We start from the raw sequence: 18,801 nt of genomic DNA, 5'->3' as shown, positions 1-18,801 counted from the left end.
TGGAGGCATTCGGGGACATTTGGGGACATTCGAGGGGCTCTGAGGGGGCTCAGGTGACATTTGGGGGGATCCCAGTGACACCTGGGGACATTTGGGGGGGCTCAGGTGACATTGGGGGGGTTCAGGTGACATTTGGGGTGCCCAGGTGACATTGGGGGGGCTCAGGTCACACCCGGGGTCCCTCGGGGGTCCCAGCCCCGCCCCCCTCAGTGACGTCACTCTCGGAGCCCAATCAGGTTTATTTACATCGGGGGGGGGGAGGGAGGGGAGGGGTCATTGCGGGGTGGGGGAGGGGCTGGGGGACTCCCGGGGGGGTCCCCAAGGCACTGGGGGAGGGGCGGGGGAGGGGGTGGAAAGGGGGGCGGTGTCTCTGACGTCACCGCGAGTCATGACGTCATCCCGCAGCACCCTGACGTAATCTCCGCGGCGTCACCGCGCAGGCCCCGCCCCTTCTCCCCGGGGAGGGGAGGGGTGTGGGCGTGGTCAGTGCCGGGCGCGCGCGATGGCCACGCCCACCAACCCGGCCACGCCCATGACCACGCCCCCGACGATGGCCGCGCCCACCAGCCCGTCTGGGAGTGGGGGGGGACAGAGGGGGGGGGGGACAATGGGGACAATGGGGGGGGACAGAGGGGACAATGTCAGCACCTGGGGGGGCTTTGGCACCGCCCCAATGTCCCCTCAATGTCCCCAACACCCTCAATGTCCCCACTCTCCCCTTGCTGTCCCTGCGGTCCCCAATGTCCTCCCCATGTCCCCATTGTCCCCAATGTCCTCCCCATGTCCCTCCCATGTCCTTGTGTCCCCAGAGCCTCCTACATCCCCAATGTCCCCCCAATGTCCCCAATGTCCCCCCACTGTCCTGCTGTCCCCATTGTCTCCTCAATGTCCCCAATGTCCCCAATGTCCCACCCATGCCCCCAGTGTCCCCCCATGTCCCCAATCCCCCCATTGACCCCAATGTCCCCCTACTGTCCCCAATGTCCCCCCACGGCCCTCCTATCCCCCCAACCCCCTCAATGTCCCCAAATGTCCCCAATGCTCCCAATGTCCCACAATGTCCCCAATGTCCCCAATCCCCCCATGTCCTCAACGTCCCCCCACTATCCCCAGTGTCCCCCTGGCTCCACCCCCCAATGTCCCCACAATGCCCCCAATCCCCCCAATGTCCCCCCAATGTCCTCCCAATCCCCCCAATGTCCCCAACACCCCCAATGTCCCCAATCCCCCAATGTCCTCAATGTCCCCCCACTGTCCCCAATGCCCCCAATGTCCCCGCAATGTCCCAAACATCCCCAATGCCCCCAATGTCCCCATTGTCCCCAACCCCCCCATTGTCCCCAACCGCCCCGATGCCCCCATTGTCCCCAACCCCCCCAATGTCCCCAATGTCCCCAACCCCCCCAGTGTCCCCAATGTCCCCATTGTCCCCAATGTCCCCATTGTCCCCAATGTCCCCCCCTGTCCCCTCACCCCTCCTCAGGCGGCTCCGGACGCGGCTCCGCAGCCTCAGCACCTGCGCGTTCTGCGGCTCGGCCGCCAGGAGGCGCTCCAGGTGCTCCAGGGCGCGCTCGTACTCCTGGGGGGACACCCGGGTGTCACCTGTGTCACCTGAGTGTCACCTGTGCCACCTGTGTGTCACCTGAGTGTCACCTGTGTGTCACCTGTGTCCCCTCCCTGTCCCCCCCCTCCCATTCCAGGTGTGCCAGGAGCTCTCTCACCCCTGTGGGGACATTGGGGACAGACCCTGTGCCACCCCCCCCATGACCCATCTGTGTCCCCAATGTCCCCAACGGCCCCAAAACCTCCACAATGTTTCCCCAATGTCCCCAATGTCCCCAGTGTCCCCTCAATGTCCCCTCAATGTCCCCAATGTCCCCAATATCCCCAGTCCCATTTTTCCCCATTTCTCCCATTTTTCCCCATTTTTCCCCATTTGTCCCAAAGGTCCCCTCAGTGTCCCCAGTGTCCCCCCAATGTCTCCCCAATGTCCCCAGTGTGTCCCCAGTGTCCCCAATGTCCCCAATTCCCCCAATGTCCCCAGTCCCATTTTTCCCAATTTTTCCCAATTTTTCCCATTGTTCCCCATTTTCCCCCAATGCCCCCAATCCCCCCAATGTCCCCAAATCCCCCAAAACCTCCCCAATGTCCCCCCAATGTTCCCCCAATGTCCTCAGTCCCATTTTTCCCAATTTCTCCCATTTTTCCCCAATGTCCCCAATGTCCCCAATCCCCCCAATGTCCCCTCAGTGTCCCCAATGCCCCAATGCCCCCAATCCCCCCAATTCCTCCAATGTCCCCTCAGTGTCCCCAATGTCCCCCCAGTGTCCCCAGTCCCATTTTTCCCAATTTCTCCCATTGTTCCCCATTTTCCCCCAGTGTCCCCTCAGTGTCCCCAATGTCCCCTCAGTGTCCCCAATGTCCCCCCAGTGTCCCCAGTCCCATTTTTCCCATTGTTCCCCATTTTCCCCCAGTGTCCCCAATCCCCCCAATGTCCCCTCAGTGTCCCCAGTGTCCCCAGTCCCATTTTTCCCAATTTCTCCCATTGTTCCCCATTTTCCCCCAATGTCCCCATGTCCCCTCAGTGTCCCCAGTGTCCCCCCAGTGTCCCCAATCCCCCCAATGTCCCCTCAGTGTCCCCAGTGTCCCCCCAGTGTCCCCCTGTCCCACCTTGAGCCGGTAGTAGCCCAGGGCCAGGTAGAAGAGGACGTCTCGCTGCTCCTCCGGGGGGGTCTCGGGCAGCAACTCTGGGGACCCCAAAACCACAAAGAGTCACCCCAAAATCACAAAGAGTCACCCCAAAACTGACCCCAGGGACCCTAAAACTGCCCCAGGGACACCAAAATTACAGAGAGTCACCCCAAAATCACAAAAAGTCACCCCAAAACTGCCCCCAGGGACACCCAAAAATTCCTCCCAGCCATGACCCTTGCTTTAGCCACGCCCATAACCACGCCCTCCAAAGCGGGAAAGCCCCGCCCACCCCGCGGGCCGTGTGCACCCGGTACCAGAGCAGGCCCCGCCCCCAAATTGTTCCGTGTTTATTCCCAATTTTTTCTGTGTTTTTTCCCAATTTTTTCCTTGTTTTTTCCGTGTTTTTTCCCAAATTTTTCCCAAATTGTTCTGTGTTTTTTCCCAAATTTTTCCAAATTGTTCCCAAATTTTTCCTTGTTTTTTCCCAAATTTTTCCCTGTTTTCTCCCAATTTTTTCCCACTTTTTTCTGTGCTTTTTACTAAATTTTTTCCCAAATTTTTCCCAAATTTTTCCCAAATTTTTCTGGTTTTCCCCCTATGCAGGCCCCGCCCACCCCTCGGGCCGTGTCCTCCCGGTACCGGAGCAGGCCCCGCCCCCTGTTTCAGGCCCCGCCCCTCACCGGAGAGCAGCGCCACCCCTCGGGCCGTGTCCCCCGGTACCGGAGCAGGCCCCGCCCCCTGATTCAGGCCCCGCCCCTCACCGGAGAGCAGCGCCACCCCTCAGGCCGTGTCCCCCGGTACCGGAGCAGGCCCCGCCCCCTTTATTGGCCCCGCCCCTCACCGGAGAGCAGCGCCACCCCTCGGGCCGTGTCCTCCCGGTACCGGAGCAGGCCCCGCCCCCTGTGTTGGCCCCGCCCCTCACCGGAGAGCAGCGCCACCCCTCGGGCCGTGTCCCCCGGTACCGGAGCAGGCCCCGCCCCCTGTGTTGGCCCCGCCCCTCACCGGAGAGCAGCGCCACCCCTCGGGCCGTGTCCCCCGGTACCGGAGCAGGCCCCGCCCCCTGTTTCAGGCCCCGCCCCTCACCGGAGAGCAGCGCCACCCCTCGGGCCGTGTCCCTCGGTACCGGAGCAGGCCCCGCCCCCTGTTTCAGGCCCCACCCCTCACCGGAGAGCAGCGCCACCCCTCGGGCCGTGTCCTCCCGGTAGCGGCTCCGCACCAGGCCCCAGCCGTACTCGAAGCGGCACTGCCGGGACAGCGCCCCCTGCTGGCGCTCGGCCGCGTAGCGGCGCTCCAGAGCCTGCGCACAACGCAAAGGGCAAAGGGCAAAGGGGGGCACTGGGAGCACTGGGAATACTGGGAGGGCACTGGGAGCACTGGGTTGAGTCACTGGGGGTTACTGGGAGAGCACTGGGAGGGTACTGGGAGCACTGGGAATACTGGGAGGGTACTGGGCCCGTACTGGGAGCACTGGGTTGAGTCACTGGGCGTTGCTGGGAGGGCACTGGGACCACTGGGAATGGCACTGGAAGGACACTGGGAGTGACTGGGAGGGTACTGGGAGAGCACTGGGAACACTGAGAGGGTACTGGGAGGGCACTGGGAGCACTGGGAATGGCACTGGGCCCTTACTGGGAGCACTGGGAGCACTGGGAATGGCACTGGGCCCTTACTGGGAGCACTGGGTTGAGTCACTGGGGGTTACTGGGAGAGCACTGAGAGCACTGGGCCCTTACTGGGAGGGTATCGGGAGCACTGGGAATGGCACTGGAAGGGCACTGGGAGTGACTGGGAGGGTACTGGGAGAGCACTGGGAACACTGGTAGGGTACTGGGGGCACTGGGATGAGTCACTGGGTGCTACTGGGAGCACTGGGATGAGTCACTGGGGGTTACTGGTAACACTGGGAGTGTACTGGGAGCACTGGGATGAGTCCCTGGGGGTTACTGGGAGCAGTGGTGGTTACTGGGAAGGCACTGGGAGGTTACTGGGAGCACTGGGAAGAGTCCCTAGGGGTTACTGGGAGCACTGGGTGTTACTGGGAGCGGGCTCGTGGGCGTAGCTTATCAGAAGGGCGTGGTCACAAATGGGCGTGGCCAAAACGGGCGGAGTCTCCCAGCCAAGACCCCCGAGGGTCCCAGAGGGGGCGTGGCCAACCCAGATGGGGGCGTGACCACTCAACCAAAGGGGGCGTGGCCACTCAGAGGGCGTGGTATGTGAGGGCGAGTGGGCGTGGCCAACCCGGGCAGTTTCGGGGGCCGCAAAAGGGGCGTGGCCGGGGGGGCTCGCGGCACTCGGGGGGTCCACAGGGAGTGGGCGCGGCTGCCAAAAAAGGGGGCGTGTCCATTCGCGGAGGGGGGCGTGGCCTCACCATCAGATCCTCCACCGCCACCACATCGTCGAACTCGGGGTCCATCGCACCCGGAAGCGCCGCCGGAAGTGAAGGCGGAAGTGACGGTTTAACCCCGCCCATTCCACCTGCTCTTCGTCGCGATTGGCCGAGCTTCAACGCGCCGCCCCGCGATTGGCCGGGCGGCGCGTGAGCCCCGCCGCCATTGGCTCCGCCTCCCGTCAATCACCGTGAGGGGGCGAACCGCCACTACCATGGCCACGTACCGGCTGCGGGTCCGCACCGGGACCGCTCCCGGCGCCGGCACCAGCGACGCCATCGCCGTGACGCTGGTGGGGAGCCGCGGCAGCAGCGCCAGGACCGCGCTGGATCGCTGGGGACCCGACTTCCATTGCGGGGCGGTGAGAGACAGCGGAGGGGGCGGCTGAGGGCGGGGGGCGGCTGAGGGTAGAGGGGGGGTTTGGGGACATTTCGGGGATTTGGGGACATTTCGGGGGATTTGGGGACATTTAGGGAGTGTTTGGGGACATTTCGGGGGTTTGGGGGGCGATCTGGAGGGGATTTGAGGACATTTAAGGGGTGTTTGGGGACATTTAGGGGGGGTTGGGGACATTTAGGGGGGTTTGGGGACATTTGGGGGGATTGGGGACATTTGGGGGGAGGTTTGGGGACATTTCGGGGGTTTGGGGTCATTTCGGGGGGTGTTTGGGGACATTTGGGGGAGTTGGCGACATTTCGGGGGTTGGGGGGCGATTTGGAGGGGATTTGGGGACATTTCGGGGGTGTTTGGGGACATTTTGGGGGGTTTGGGGACATTTGGGGGCGATTCAGGGACATTTTTGGGGGTTTGGGGACATTTGGGGGAGACTCGAGGGGAATTTATGGGGATTGGGGAGGATTTGGGGACCTTTTGGGGCGATTTGGGGACACTTGGGGGGAGTTGGGGACATTTTGTGGGTCTTGGGGACCTTTGGGGGGATTTGGGGGTTTTAGGGGAGATTTGGGAGGGGATTTGAGGTCGATTGGGAACATTTGGGGGGATTTGGGGACAATTTGGGACACTTGAGAGGGATTTGGGGACATTTGGGGTCCATTTGGGGGTGATTGGGGGGAATTTTGGGACATTTGAGGGCGTCTTGGGTCACATTTGGGGGGATCTGGGGACATTTGTGGGGCAGTTGGGGACATTTGGGGGGGGATTTGGGGACATTTGTGAGGGTCTGTGTGTCTCAATCTGCCCCCAAGTCACCCAGGTGTCCCCAAATGTCCCCAAACAGGGGCGGGGGGGGGGGAGGGGGCACCAGGTGACACAGCAGAGGTGGCCCCGGGGCGTGGCCAGGCCAGGTGACACCGCGTGGGTGGCCCTGGGGACACGATGGGGACACGCGCGATGGTGGCGCCATCGCCGGGCGGGGCAGGGGACAATGGGGACATGGTGGGGGTGGCAGCGGTGACGCAACGGAGGGGACAAAATGGGGACACAGTGACGGGGACAATGGGGACACGGTGACAATGGGGACACGGCGGGGGTGGCAGAGGTGACGCAACGGAGGGGACAATGGGGACACAGTGACGGGGACAGTGGGGACACAATGGAGGGGACAATGGAAGAGACAATGGTGACACAATGGAGGGGACAAAATGGTGACACAATGGAGGGGACAGTGGGGACACAGTGGTGACACAATGGAGGGGACATTGGTGACACAGTGACGGGGACAATGGGGACACGGCGGGGGTGGCAGCGGTGACGCAATGGAGGGGACAATGGGGACACAATGGAGGGGACAATGGGGACACAATGGTGACACAATGAAGGGGACGTAATGGAGGTGACAATGGTGACAGTGGTGACACAGTGACAGTGACAATGGTGACCCAGGGATGGTGACAATGGTGACACGGTGGCAGTGGTGACACGGTGGAGGTGACGATGGTGGCAATGATGACAGAGGTGACACAGTGGAGGTGACAATGGTGACACAATGGAGGGGACAGTGATGGTGACAAGGTGACACTGGTGGTGACAATTGTGGCACAATGGAGGTGACAATAGTGACAATGGTGACACGATGATGGTGACAACGGTGACAATGCTGACACAATGGGGAGGACAATGGTGACACAGTGACAACGGTAGCAATGGTGACAATAGTGACACAATGATGGTGACAATGGTGACACAATGGAGGGGACACAATGGAGATGACAATGGTGACACCGTGGAGGTGACAATGGTGACGATGGTGACACAGTGATGGTGACGATGGTGACACAATGGAGGTGACAATGGTGATAATGCAGGTGACAATGGTGGCACAATGGAGGGGACAATGGTGACAGAATGGAGTGGACACAATGGAGATGACAACGGTGACAATGGTGACACAATGGAGAGGACAGTGGTGACACAGTGATGGTGACAATGGTGACAATGGTGACAATGGTGACATAGTGGAGGTAACAATGGTGGCACAGTGATGGTGACAATGGTGGCACGATGATGGTGACAATGGTGACGTAGTGGAGGTGACAATGGTGACAATGGTGGCACAGTGACAATGGTGACACAATGGAGGTGACAATGGTGGCACAGTGATGGTGACAATGGTGACACAATGGAGAGGACGATGGTGACACGATGATGGTGACAATGGTGACACAATGGAGGTGACACAGTGACAATGGTGACACAATGAAGAGAACAATGGTGGCACGGTGACACAGTGATGGTGACACAATGGAGGTGACAATGGTGACACAATGGAGGTGACAATGGTGACAATGGTGACACAGTGATGGTGACAATGGTGACACCGTGACAATGGTGACAATGGTGACACAGTGATGGTGACAATGGTGACAACGTGACAATGGTGACATAGTGGAGGTGACAATGGTGGCACAGTGACAATGGTGACACTGGTGCTGTTGTTCCCAGAGGTGGCGGTGGTGGCAGTGGCACAGCGCTGGTGGCGGTGGCACGGCGAGGTGACAGCGCTGGCGCAATGGTGACGGTGGTGGCAGCGGTGGCAGTGACACAGCGAAGGTGGCAGCGGTGACACAGCGAGGGTGGCAGTGGTGACACAGTGAAGGTGGCAGTGGTGACACTGCCGTGGTGGCACAGCCACGGTGACAACGATGGCCTGGTGATGGTGACAGTGATGGTGACAACTGTGACACAGCGATGGTGACAATGGTGACACAGCCATGGTGACACTGCCATGGTGGCACAGCCATGGTGACAACGACGGCCTGGTGATGGTGACAGTGATGGTGACAACGGTGACACAGCCGTGGTGACAACGGTGACACAGCCATGGTGACAACGGTGACACAGCCATGGTGACACAGCCATGGTGACAATGGTGGTGACACAGCCATGGTGACAACGATGACACAGCCATGGTGACACAGCCATGGTGACAATGGTGGTGACACAGCCATGGTGACAACGGTGACACAGCCATCGTGACAACGGTGACACAGCCATGGTGACAACTGTGGGACAATGGTGGTGGCAGAGCCACGGTGACAGTGGTGGCATTGTCGTGGTGATAACAGTGACACTGCCACGGTGGCACAGCCCTGGTGACACAGCCATGGTGACAATGGTGGCCTGGCCATGGTGACAATGGTGGCACAGCCATGGTCACAACGGTGACACAGCCATGATGACAACGGTGGCATTGTCATGGTGACAACGGTGACACAGCCATGGTGCCAATGGTGACACTGCAGTGGCAGTGGCTGCACAGCAAGGTGACAGTGACACGGTGACAGTCACACGGTGACAGTCACATGGTGACAGTGACACAGTGACAGTCACACGGTGACAGTGACACGGTGACAGTCACACGGTGACAGTCACATGGTGACAGTGACACAGTGACAGTCACACGGTGACAGTGACACGGTGACAGTCACACGGTGACAGTGACACAGTGACAGTCACACGGTGACAGTCACATGGTGACAGTGACACAGTGACAGTCACACGGTGACAGTGACACGGTGACAGTCACACGGTGACAGTCACACGGTGATGTCCCCAGCATCCCCATACAGGTGACTGAGTTTGGTGACAACGTCCCCAATGTCCTCAGTGGTGTCCCACCATAGAGGTGACACAGCACAAGGGGTGACGGTGACACAGTGACAGTGACACAGGTGACATGGTGACACAGGTGACATGGTGACACAGGTGACACAGTGACGGTGACAGTGACGGCGACACAGGTGACACAGGTGACATGGTGCCCCTGACAGTGTCTCTGTTGGTGTCCCCCCCAGGTGACACAGTGACACAGGTGACACAATGACAATGACACAGTGACACAGTGACAGTGACACAGTGACCATGTCCCCGTTGCTGTCCCCCCTCCCAGGTGACAGTGACACAGGTGACACAGGTGTCACAGTGACCGTGTCTCCATTGCTGTCCCCCGCAGGTGACACAGTGACACAGGTGACACAATGACAATGACACAGGTGTCACAGTGACCGTGTCCCCATTGCTGTCCCCTCCCGGGTGACAGTGACACAGGTGACACAGTGACACAGGTGACACAGTGACAGTGACACAGGTGACCGTGTCCCCGTTGCTGTCCCCGCAGGTGACACAGGTGACACAATGACACAGGTGACAATGACACAGGTGTCACAGTGACCGTGTCCCCGTTGCTGTCCCCGCAGGTGACACAGGTGACACAATGACACAGGTGACAATGACACAGGTGTCACAGTGACCGTGTCCCCGTTGCTGTCCCCGCAGGTGACAATGACACAGTGACACAGTGACACAGTGACACAGTGACAGTGACACAGGTGACACAGGTGACACAGTGACACAGGTGACACAGTGACAATGTCCCCGTTGCTGTCCCCGCAGGTGACACAGGTGACACAGTGACAGTGACACAGTGACACAGGTGACACAGGTGACACAATGACAATGACACAGTGACACAGGTGTCACAGTGACCGTGTCCCCGTTGCTGTCCCCTCACAGGTGACACAGGTGACACAGTGACAATGTCCCCATTGCTGTCCCCGCAGGTGACACAGGTGACACAGTGACAATGACACAGGTGTCACAGTGACACAATGACAATGACACAGTGACACAGGTGTCACAGTGACCCTGTCCCCGTTGCTGTCCCCTCACAAGTGACAATGACACAGGTGACACAGGTGACACAGGTGACACAGGTGTCACCGTGACCGTGTCCCCGTTGCTGTCCCCTCCCAGGTGACACAGTGACAGTGACACCGTGACCCTGTCCCCGTTGCTGTCCCCTCACAAGTGACAGTGACACAGGTGACACAGTGACAATGACACAGGTGACACAGGTGTCACAGTGACCGTGTCCCCATTGCTGTCCCCTCACAGGTGACACAGGTGACACAATCACAGTGACACAGTGACACAGTGACAGTGACACAGGTGACACAGGTGACACAGTGACACAGGTGTCACAGTGACCGTGTCCCCGTTGCTGTCCCCTCACAAGTGACAGTGACACAGGTGGCACAGTGACACAGTGACACAGGTGTCACAATGACAATGGCACAGGTGACAGTGACACAGGTGACACAGTGACACAGTGACAGTGACACAGGTGTCACCGTGACCGTGTCCCCGTTGCTGTCCCCTCCAGGTGACAATGACACAGTGACACAGGTGTCACAGTGACCATGTCCCCGTTGCTGTCCCCTCACAGGTGACACAGTGACACAGTGACACAGTGACACAGGTGACACAGTGACAGTGACACAGGTGACACAGGTGACACAGGTGACACAGGTGACACAGGTGACAGTGACACAATGACACAGTGACAGTGACACGGTGACACAATGACACAGTGACACAGGTGACACAGGTGACACAGGTGTCACAATGACAATGACACAGTGACACAGGTGACACCGTGACCGTGTCCCCGTTGCTGTCCCCTCACAGGTGACACAGGTGACACAGGTGACACAATGACACAGTGACACAGGTGTCACCGTGACCGTGTCCCCGTTGCTGTCCCCCAGGTCACCGAGTACCAGGTGCGCGTCCCCCGTCCCCTCGGGCGCCTCCTCCTGCTCCAGGTGCACAAGGGGCCCTGCGGGGGCCTCCCCGAGAGCTCCTGGTACCTGGAGAGCGTCAGCGTCTGGGGACAGCGCGGGGACACACCTGGGGACACACCTGGGGGGGACACACCTGGGGACATGCCCAGGGACATTGGGGACACACCCGGGGACACCTCGGACAGCGAGGACAGCGCTGGGGACAGCGAGGAGGAGGAGGAGGAGGAGGAGGATGAGGAAGGTGACAGCGAGGAGGAGGTGACAGACGAGGAGCAGGGGACAGGTGACAGCGAGGGCACAGGTGACAGCGAGGGCACAGGTGACAGCGAGGGGACAGGTGACAGCCAGGAGGAGGAGCCAGAGGAGGAGGAGGAGCCAGAGGAGGAGGAGGAGGAGCCGGAGGATGGCGAAGGTGACGCAGGTGACATCGGCGCTGGCAGCACAGGTGAGGGCACGGTGACACCTGTGACAGTGCAGGTGACCCTGTGATGGCACTAGGGGGTGTCACCCCTACAGGTGACACTGGTGGCACGGGGGATGTCATCACCTGTGATGTGACGCCTGTGATGGCACGGGGGATGTCACCCCTACAGGTGACACTGATGGCACAGGTGATGTCACCACCTGTGAAAGTGACACCTGTGCCAGTACAGGTGACTTTAGCCCCACAGGTGGCACTGATGGCACAGGTGACACTGTGATGGCACAGGTGACACTGTGGTGGCACAGGTGACACTGTGGTGGCACAGGTGGCACTGATGGCACAGGTGACATCACCGCCAGGTGACACTGATGGCGCAGGTGGCACTGATGGCACAGGTGACATCACCGCCAGGTGACACTGATGGCACAGGTGACACTGTGGTAGCACAGGTGACATCAGCCCCACAGGTGGCACTGATGGCACAGGTGGCACTGATGGCACAGGTGACATCACCGCCAGGTGACACTGATGGCACAGGTGACACTGATGACACAGTGACACTGGTGGCACAGGTGACATCACCGCCAGGTGACACTGATGGCACAGGTGACACTGTGACTGCACAGGTGACACTGGTGGCACAGGTGACATCACCGCCAGGTGACACTGATGACACAGTGACACTGGTGGCACAGGTGACACCGCCGCCAGGTGACACTGATGGCACAGGTGACACTGTGGTAGCACAGGTGACATCACTGCTAGGTGACACTGATGGCACAGGTGACACTGATGACACAGTGACACTGGTGGCACAGGTGACACCGCCGCCAGGTGACACTGATGGCACAGGTGACACTGTGGTAGCACAGGTGACATCACCGCCAGGTGACACTGATGGCACAGGTGACACTGTGACTGCACAGGTGGCACTGGTGGCACAGGTGACACCGCCGCCAGGTGACAGCCGTGTCCCCGCAGGTGACCCCGATGACGTCGCTCACCTGGGCCCCTTCCACTTCCCGTGCTATCGCTGGCTGCAGGGCTACGGGACCTGGGAGCTGCCCGAGGGCACAGGTGGGGACATTGGGGACACTGGGGGGACAGTTGGGACATACCTGGGGACACACCTGGGGACACACCTGGGGACATTGGGGACACACCTGGGGACACACCTGGGACACAGCTGGGGACATTGGGGACACACCTGGGGACAGCTGGGACACACCTGGGGGCACCTGGGACCTGCCTGAGGGCACACCTGGGACACACCTGGGACACACCTGGGGACATTGGGGACACCTGGGGGTACCTGGGAGCTGCCTGAGGGCACAGCTGGGACACAGCTGGGGACACACCTGGGGACATTGGGGACACACCTGGGGACATCCGGGGACATTGGGGACACACCTGGGGACACACCTGGGACACACCTGGGACACACCTGGACACACCTGGGGACACACCTGGGGACAGCTGGGGACACACCTGGGACACACCTGGGGACATTGGGGACACACCTGGGACACACCTGGGGACATTGGGGACACCTGGGCCACACCTGGGGGCATTTGGGACAGTTGGGCACACACCTGGGGCACACCTGGGGGGGTGGGACACACCTATGGCACATCTGTGGCACACCTGGTGACACAACTATGGCACGCGTGTGCCACACCTGTGCCCACCTGTGCCCACCTGTGCCGCGGTGTCCCCGCAGCCACCACGCCGGCCATGGAGCGACACCCGCGGCTGCAGAGACAGCGCCGGAGACACCTGGTACAGCAACGGCGGCGCTACAGGTGAGGGACAGGTGACACTGCCACACCTGGAGTGTGTGTGTGACACCTGGTACAGCAACGGCGGCGCTACAGGTGAGGGACAGGTGACACTGCCACACCTGGGGGGGTGTGTGTGACACCTGGGGGGGTGACAGGTACAGGTGTGTGTGTGTGTGTGACACCTGGTACAGCAACGGCGGCGCTACAGGTGAGGGACAGGTGACACTGCCACACCTGGGGGTGTGTGTGACACCTGGTACAGCAACGGCGGCGCTACAGGTGAGGGACAGGTGGCACTGTGACACCTGGGGGGGTGTGACAGGTACAGGTGTGTGTGTGTGACACCCCCAGGTGTGTCCCAGGTGTTGCCAGGTGTGTCCCCAGGTGTGTCCAGTTGTGTCCCCACCTGTCCCAGCTGTGTCCCAGCTGTGTCCCACGTGTGTCCAGGTGTGTCTTTGTGTCCCCACCTGTCCCAGGTGTGTCTCAGGTGTGTCCCAGCTGTGTCCCCACTTGTCCCAGGTGTGTCTCACCTGTCCCAGCTGTGTCCCAGCTGTGTCCCAGCTGTGTCCCCACCTGTCCCAGCTGTGTCCAGCTGTGTCCCAGGTGTGTCCCAGATGTGTCCCAACTGTGTCCCAGCTGTGTCCCACGTGTGTCCAGGTGTGTCTTTGTGTCCCCACCTGTCCCAGGTGTGTCTCACCTGTGTCCCTGTCCCAGGCTGGCTCCCTTTGCCCCTGGCCTGCCCTGGGCGCTGCCCCTGGGGACGCCGCTGGACCCCGACCTGAGCTACAGCTGGGCCAAGGCCTCGGCCTTCTACCTGCGGGGCAGCGCGGCGTGAGTGACCCTGACCCCTGACCCCTGACCCCTGAGCGACCCCGAGTGACCCTGAGTGACCCTGAGAGACCACTGACCATCACTGACCCCTGAGTGACCCTGAGTGACCCTGAGTGACCCTGAGTGACCACTGACCATCCCTGACCCTCATTGACCATCCCTGACCCTCCCTGACCCTCACTGACCATCCCTGACCCTCACTGACCATCCCTGACCATCCCTGACCATCCCTGACCCTCACTGACCATCCCTGACCATCACTGACCATCCCTGACCATCCCTGACCATCCCTGACCCTCACTGACCATCCCTGACCCTCACTGACCATCCCTGACCCTCACTGACCATCCCTGACCATCCCTGACCCTCACTGACCCACCCTGACCATCCCTGACCCTCACTGACCATCCCTGACCCTCACTGACCCTCCCTGACCATCCCTGACCCTCCCTGACCCTCACTGACCATCCCTGACCCTCACTGACCATCCCTGACCCTCCCTGACCCTCACTGACCATCCCTGACCATCCCTGACCATCCCTGACCCTCACTGACCATCCCTGACCATCCCTGACCCTCACTGACCATCCCTGACCATCCCTGACCCTCACTGACCCTCACTGACCATCCCTGACCCTCACTGACCATCCCTGACCATCCCTGACCATCCCTGACCCTCACTGACCATCCCTGACCCTCACTGACCCTCACTGACCATCCCTGACCCTCACTGACCATCCCTGACCCTCACTGACCATCCCTGACCCTCACTGACCCTCACTGACCATCCCTGACCCTCCCTGACCATCCCTGACCCTCACTGACCATCCCTGACCATCCCTGACCATCCCTGACCCTCACTGACCATCCCTGACCATCCCTGACCCTCACTGACCCTCCCTGACCCTCACTGACCCTCACTGACCATCCCTGACCATCCCTGACCCTCACTGACCCTCACTGACCACCCCTGACCATCCCTGACCATCCCTGACCATCCCTGACCCTCACTGACCCTCACTGACCCTCACTGACCATCCCTGACCCTCACTGACCCCTGAGTGACCCCTGACCCCTGAGTGACCCCTGACTGCTGACCCTCCCCTCACTGACCCCACACCCCAAACCTCGCCCTGCCCACACCGTCCCCAATCCCCCAATGTCCCCAACGCCCCAATGTCCCTCAATGTCCCCCTCAATGTCCCGAATCCCCCAATGTCCCCAATGTCCTCAATGTCCCCCAATGTCCCCAAATTCCCCCCAGTGTCCCCGGTGTCCCCCTTAGTCCCCAGTATCCCCAAATGTCCCCAATGTCCCCACTGTCTCCAATGTCCCCAATGTCTCCCCAATGCCCCCAGTGTCCCCAATGTCCCCCCAATGTCCCCACTGTCCCCAATCCCCTCAGTCCCCCCAATGTCCCCAATGTCCCCAATGTCCCCAACCCCCCCAGTGTCCCCAATGTCCCCACTGTCCCCCAGTGTCCCCAATGTCCCCCAATGTCCCCATTGTCCCCGCTGTCCCCAGGAACCTGGAGGCCAAGCTCCGGGGGTTCCTGGCCATGCCCTGCTCGTGGCCCAGCGTGGAGGCCATGACCCGAGTGTTCCGCTGCTTCCACACGCCCGTCACCGGTGGGGACACCGGGGGGACATTGGGGACACCGGGGACACTAGGGGGATTGGGGACACTGGGGAGATTGGGGGGATTGGGGACACTGGGGACATTGGGGACATTGGGGGGATTGGGGACACCGGGGACATTGAGGACACTGGGGACATTGGGGGGATTGGGGACACTGGGGGGATTGGGGACACTGGGGGGATTGGGGACACCGGGGACACTGGGGACAATGGGGAGATTGGGGGGACACTGTGGGGAATTGGTGGGATTTAGGACATTGGAGGGATTGGGGACATTGGGGAGAGTGGGGACATTGGGGACATTGGTGGATTGAGGGAAATCAGGGCCATTGGGGACACTGGGGACATTGGGGGGAACTGGGGACATTGAGGGGATTGGGGACATTGGAGGGATTAGGGACATTGGGGGACATTGGGGACCCTGGGGACATTGGCGGGACCCTGGGGACATTGGCGGGACATTGGGGACACTGAGGGACATTGGGGGGATTGGGGACACTGGGGACACTGGGGACATTGGCGGGACATTGGGGACACTGGGGACATTGGGGGGAACTGGGGACATTGGAGGGATTAGGGACATTGGGGGACATTGGGGACCCTGGGGACATTGGGGACACTGGGGACATTGGGGACACTCTGGACATTGAGGGGATTGGGGACACTGGGGACAGTGGGGACACTTGAGGGACATTGGGGACATTGGTGGATTGAGGGAAATCAGGGACATCAGGGACACTGGGACATTGGGGGATTGGGGACACTGGGGACATCGGGGACAACAGGTGGATTTGGGATATTGAGGGACATTGAGGGACATTGTAGGATTGGGGATGTTGGAGGTGTTGGGGACCCTGGGGACATTGGGGAGACATTGGGGACATTGGGGACATTGGGGGGATTTGGGACACTGGGGACATTGGGGACATTGGGGACATTGGGGACATGGAAACAGGCGCATGGATGTGATTGGGGACATTGAGGAGATTGGGGACATTGGGGACTTGGAGAGGACACAGGGACCCTGGGGGGACATCAAGGACACTGGGGGGATTGGGGACACCCCAATGGGATTGGGGACATCGGGGGGGGGACATTGGGGACATTGTGGGGATTGGGAACATTGGAGGGCCATTGGGGACATTGGGGGCATTGTGGGGAATTGGGGACATTGGGGACATTGTGGGGCACACTGGGGACATTGAGGGGGGCTGGAGGTTTTGGGGATTCGAGGGACACGAGGGGGACATTGAGGGACACAAGGGGGACATTGAGGGACACGAGGGGGACATTGGGGGACACAAGGGGGACATTGAGGGACACGAGGGGGACATTGGGGGACATGAGGGGGACATTGAGGGACACAAGGGGGACATTGAAGGGACACTGGGGGTGACACGGGGGACGTTGACCTCAGGAATTTGGGGGGGATCCCAGAGGGGCCACGAGGCCGTTTCAGGGATCCCAAAGCTTTGGGGTTCCTGGGGGTGTCCCAGCAGCTGGGGGGGTGTCCCCAACAATGTCCCCAAGTGTCCCCAATGTCCCCGCTGGTGTCCCCAGAGTACGTGGTGCGGCACTGGCAGTCGGACGCGTTTTTCGGGGAGCAGTTCCTGAGCGGGGTGAACCCCGTCCTGCTGCGCCGCTGCCCCCGCCTGCCCCCCAACTTCCCGGTGACCGAGGCCATGGTGGCCCCGAGCCTGGGCACAGGGACCTCGCTGCAGCGGGAGATGGAGGTGAGGGACCCTAAAACACCAAAATCACCCCAAAAAAACCACCCCAAAATACCCCAAAAACTGCCCCAAAATACCCCAAACTAACCCTGAGGCCATGGTGGCCCCGAGCCTGGGGACAGGGACCTCGCTGCAGCGGGAGATGGAGGTGAGGGATCCTAAAACACCCAGAAATACCCCAAAATACCCCCCAAAATCATCAAAACCCCATAAACACCGCAAAAATCATCAAACACCCCAAAACCACCCCAAACAAACCCCGAGGCCATGGTGGCCCCGAGCCTGGGCACAGGGACCTCGCTGAGCCAGGAGATGGAGGTGAGGGACCCTAAAAATACCCCAAAATATCCCAAAAACTGCCCCAAAATACCCCAAAAACTGCCCCAAAATACCCCAAAATCCCCAAAAAAACCACCCCAAAATCAACAAAACCCCATAAAAACCTTTAAAAATATTGGGGTGCCCCCCAGGCAGGGAACATCCACCTGGCCCTTTATGGGGTGCTGGGATTTGGGGTTTTGCCTCAGATTTTGGGGTTTTTTTCCCATATTTTGGGATTTTTCCCAGAATTTTGGGATTTTTTTGGATTTTGGGGATCCCAGGCCGGGGGTACCCCCGGGTTTTGGGGTCCCCCTGATGTTGGGGTTCCCCCAGGCAGGGAACATCCACCTGGCCCTTTATGGGGTGCTGGGATTTGGGGTTTTTCCCTCAGATTTTGGGATTTTTTCCAGAATTTGGGATTTTTTGGGATTTTGGGGATCCCAGGCCGGGGGTACCCCCGGGTTTTGGGGTCCCCCTGATTTTGGGGTGCCCCCAGGCAGGGAACATCTACCTGGCCGATTATGGGGTGCTGGGATTTGGGTTTTTTCTCAGAATTTTGAGATTTTCCCCAGAATTTGGGATTTTTTCCGGGATTTTTGGGATTTTTTGGATTTTGGGGATCCCAGGCCGGGGTTACCCCCGGATTTTGGGGTCCCCCTGATTTTGGGGTGCCCCCCAGACTGGGAACATCCACCCGGCCCTTTATGGGGTGCTGGGATTGGGGGTTTTCCCCCAGATTTTGGGATTTTTTCTGGGATTTTTGGGTTTTTTGGTATTTTGGGGATCCCAGGCCGGGGGTACCCCCGGGTTTTGGGGTCCCCCTGATGTTGGGGTGCCCCCAGGCAGGGAACATCTACCTGGCCCTTTATGGGGTGCTGGGATTTGGGGTTTTCCCTCAGATTTTGGGGTTTTTTTCCCAGATTTTGGGATTTTTTCCAGAATTTGGGATTTTTTG

General features: G+C 60.2%; 2 protein-coding genes, 1 long non-coding RNA gene and 1 pseudogene across 4 annotated transcripts in view; 2 read left to right on the top strand and 2 right to left on the bottom strand.

The window, feature by feature from the left end:
- Positions 1–221: 221 nt before the first annotated feature.
- Positions 222–5,203, bottom strand: FIS1 (fission, mitochondrial 1). 2 transcript variants are annotated; one of them, XM_077192969.1, is made up of 5 exons: positions 5,063–5,203; positions 3,859–3,991; positions 2,671–2,747; positions 1,474–1,579; positions 222–572 (listed from the first exon to the last, which is right to left on the bottom strand). In XM_077192969.1, exons 1-5 carry the CDS (start codon positions 5,162–5,164, stop codon positions 484–486), a joined length of 507 nt encoding a protein of 168 aa, XP_077049084.1. In that variant the 5' UTR covers positions 5,165–5,203; the 3' UTR covers positions 222–483. The 2 variants fall into 2 exon arrangements, with proteins under 2 accessions (XP_077049084.1, XP_077049085.1); XM_077192970.1 differs by lacking the exon at positions 1,474–1,579.
- An 88-nt stretch (positions 5,204–5,291) lies between these two features.
- The window catches only part of LOC129134424 (polyunsaturated fatty acid lipoxygenase ALOX15B-like), a 34,846-nt gene continuing 21,336 nt past the window's right edge, over positions 5,292–18,801 (top strand). Inside the window, 7 exon segments of the mRNA XM_077192973.1 lie at positions 5,292–5,442; positions 11,087–11,567; positions 12,528–12,623; positions 13,267–13,348; positions 14,042–14,158; positions 15,683–15,786; positions 17,356–17,528. Of these exon segments, the coding sequence (XP_077049088.1) occupies positions 5,296–5,442; positions 11,087–11,567; positions 12,528–12,623; positions 13,267–13,348; positions 14,042–14,158; positions 15,683–15,786; positions 17,356–17,528 (1,200 nt within the window). The 5' untranslated portion in view covers positions 5,292–5,295.
- On the top strand, positions 8,974–10,850 carry LOC143696516 (uncharacterized). The gene is made up of 5 exons (XR_013185933.1): positions 8,974–10,061; positions 10,141–10,306; positions 10,362–10,553; positions 10,632–10,724; positions 10,790–10,850. It is a non-coding gene; the product is annotated as an uncharacterized LOC143696516 (long non-coding RNA).
- On the bottom strand, positions 16,116–17,339 carry LOC143696477 (uncharacterized; annotated as a pseudogene).

This window comes from Agelaius phoeniceus, chromosome 36 (genome assembly GCF_051311805.1).
Source record: "Agelaius phoeniceus isolate bAgePho1 chromosome 36, bAgePho1.hap1, whole genome shotgun sequence".
Taxonomy (NCBI): domain Eukaryota; kingdom Metazoa; phylum Chordata; class Aves; order Passeriformes; family Icteridae; genus Agelaius; species Agelaius phoeniceus.
This window is presented reverse-complemented; position numbering and strand designations above follow the sequence as displayed.

Coding starts and splice junctions, on each gene's coding strand:
- FIS1 (XM_077192969.1), bottom strand. CDS start 5,164: ATGGGCGGGGTTAAACCGTCACTTCCGCCTTCACTTCCGGCGGCGCTT. Junction 3,992..5,062: donor TGGCGGTGGAGGATCTGATG/GTGAGGCCACGC, acceptor CGTTGTGCGCAG/GCTCTGGAGCGCCGCTACGC. Junction 573..1,473: donor CCGGAGCCGCCTGAGGAGGG/GTGAGGGGACAG, acceptor CCCCACTCCCAG/ACGGGCTGGTGGGCGCGGCC.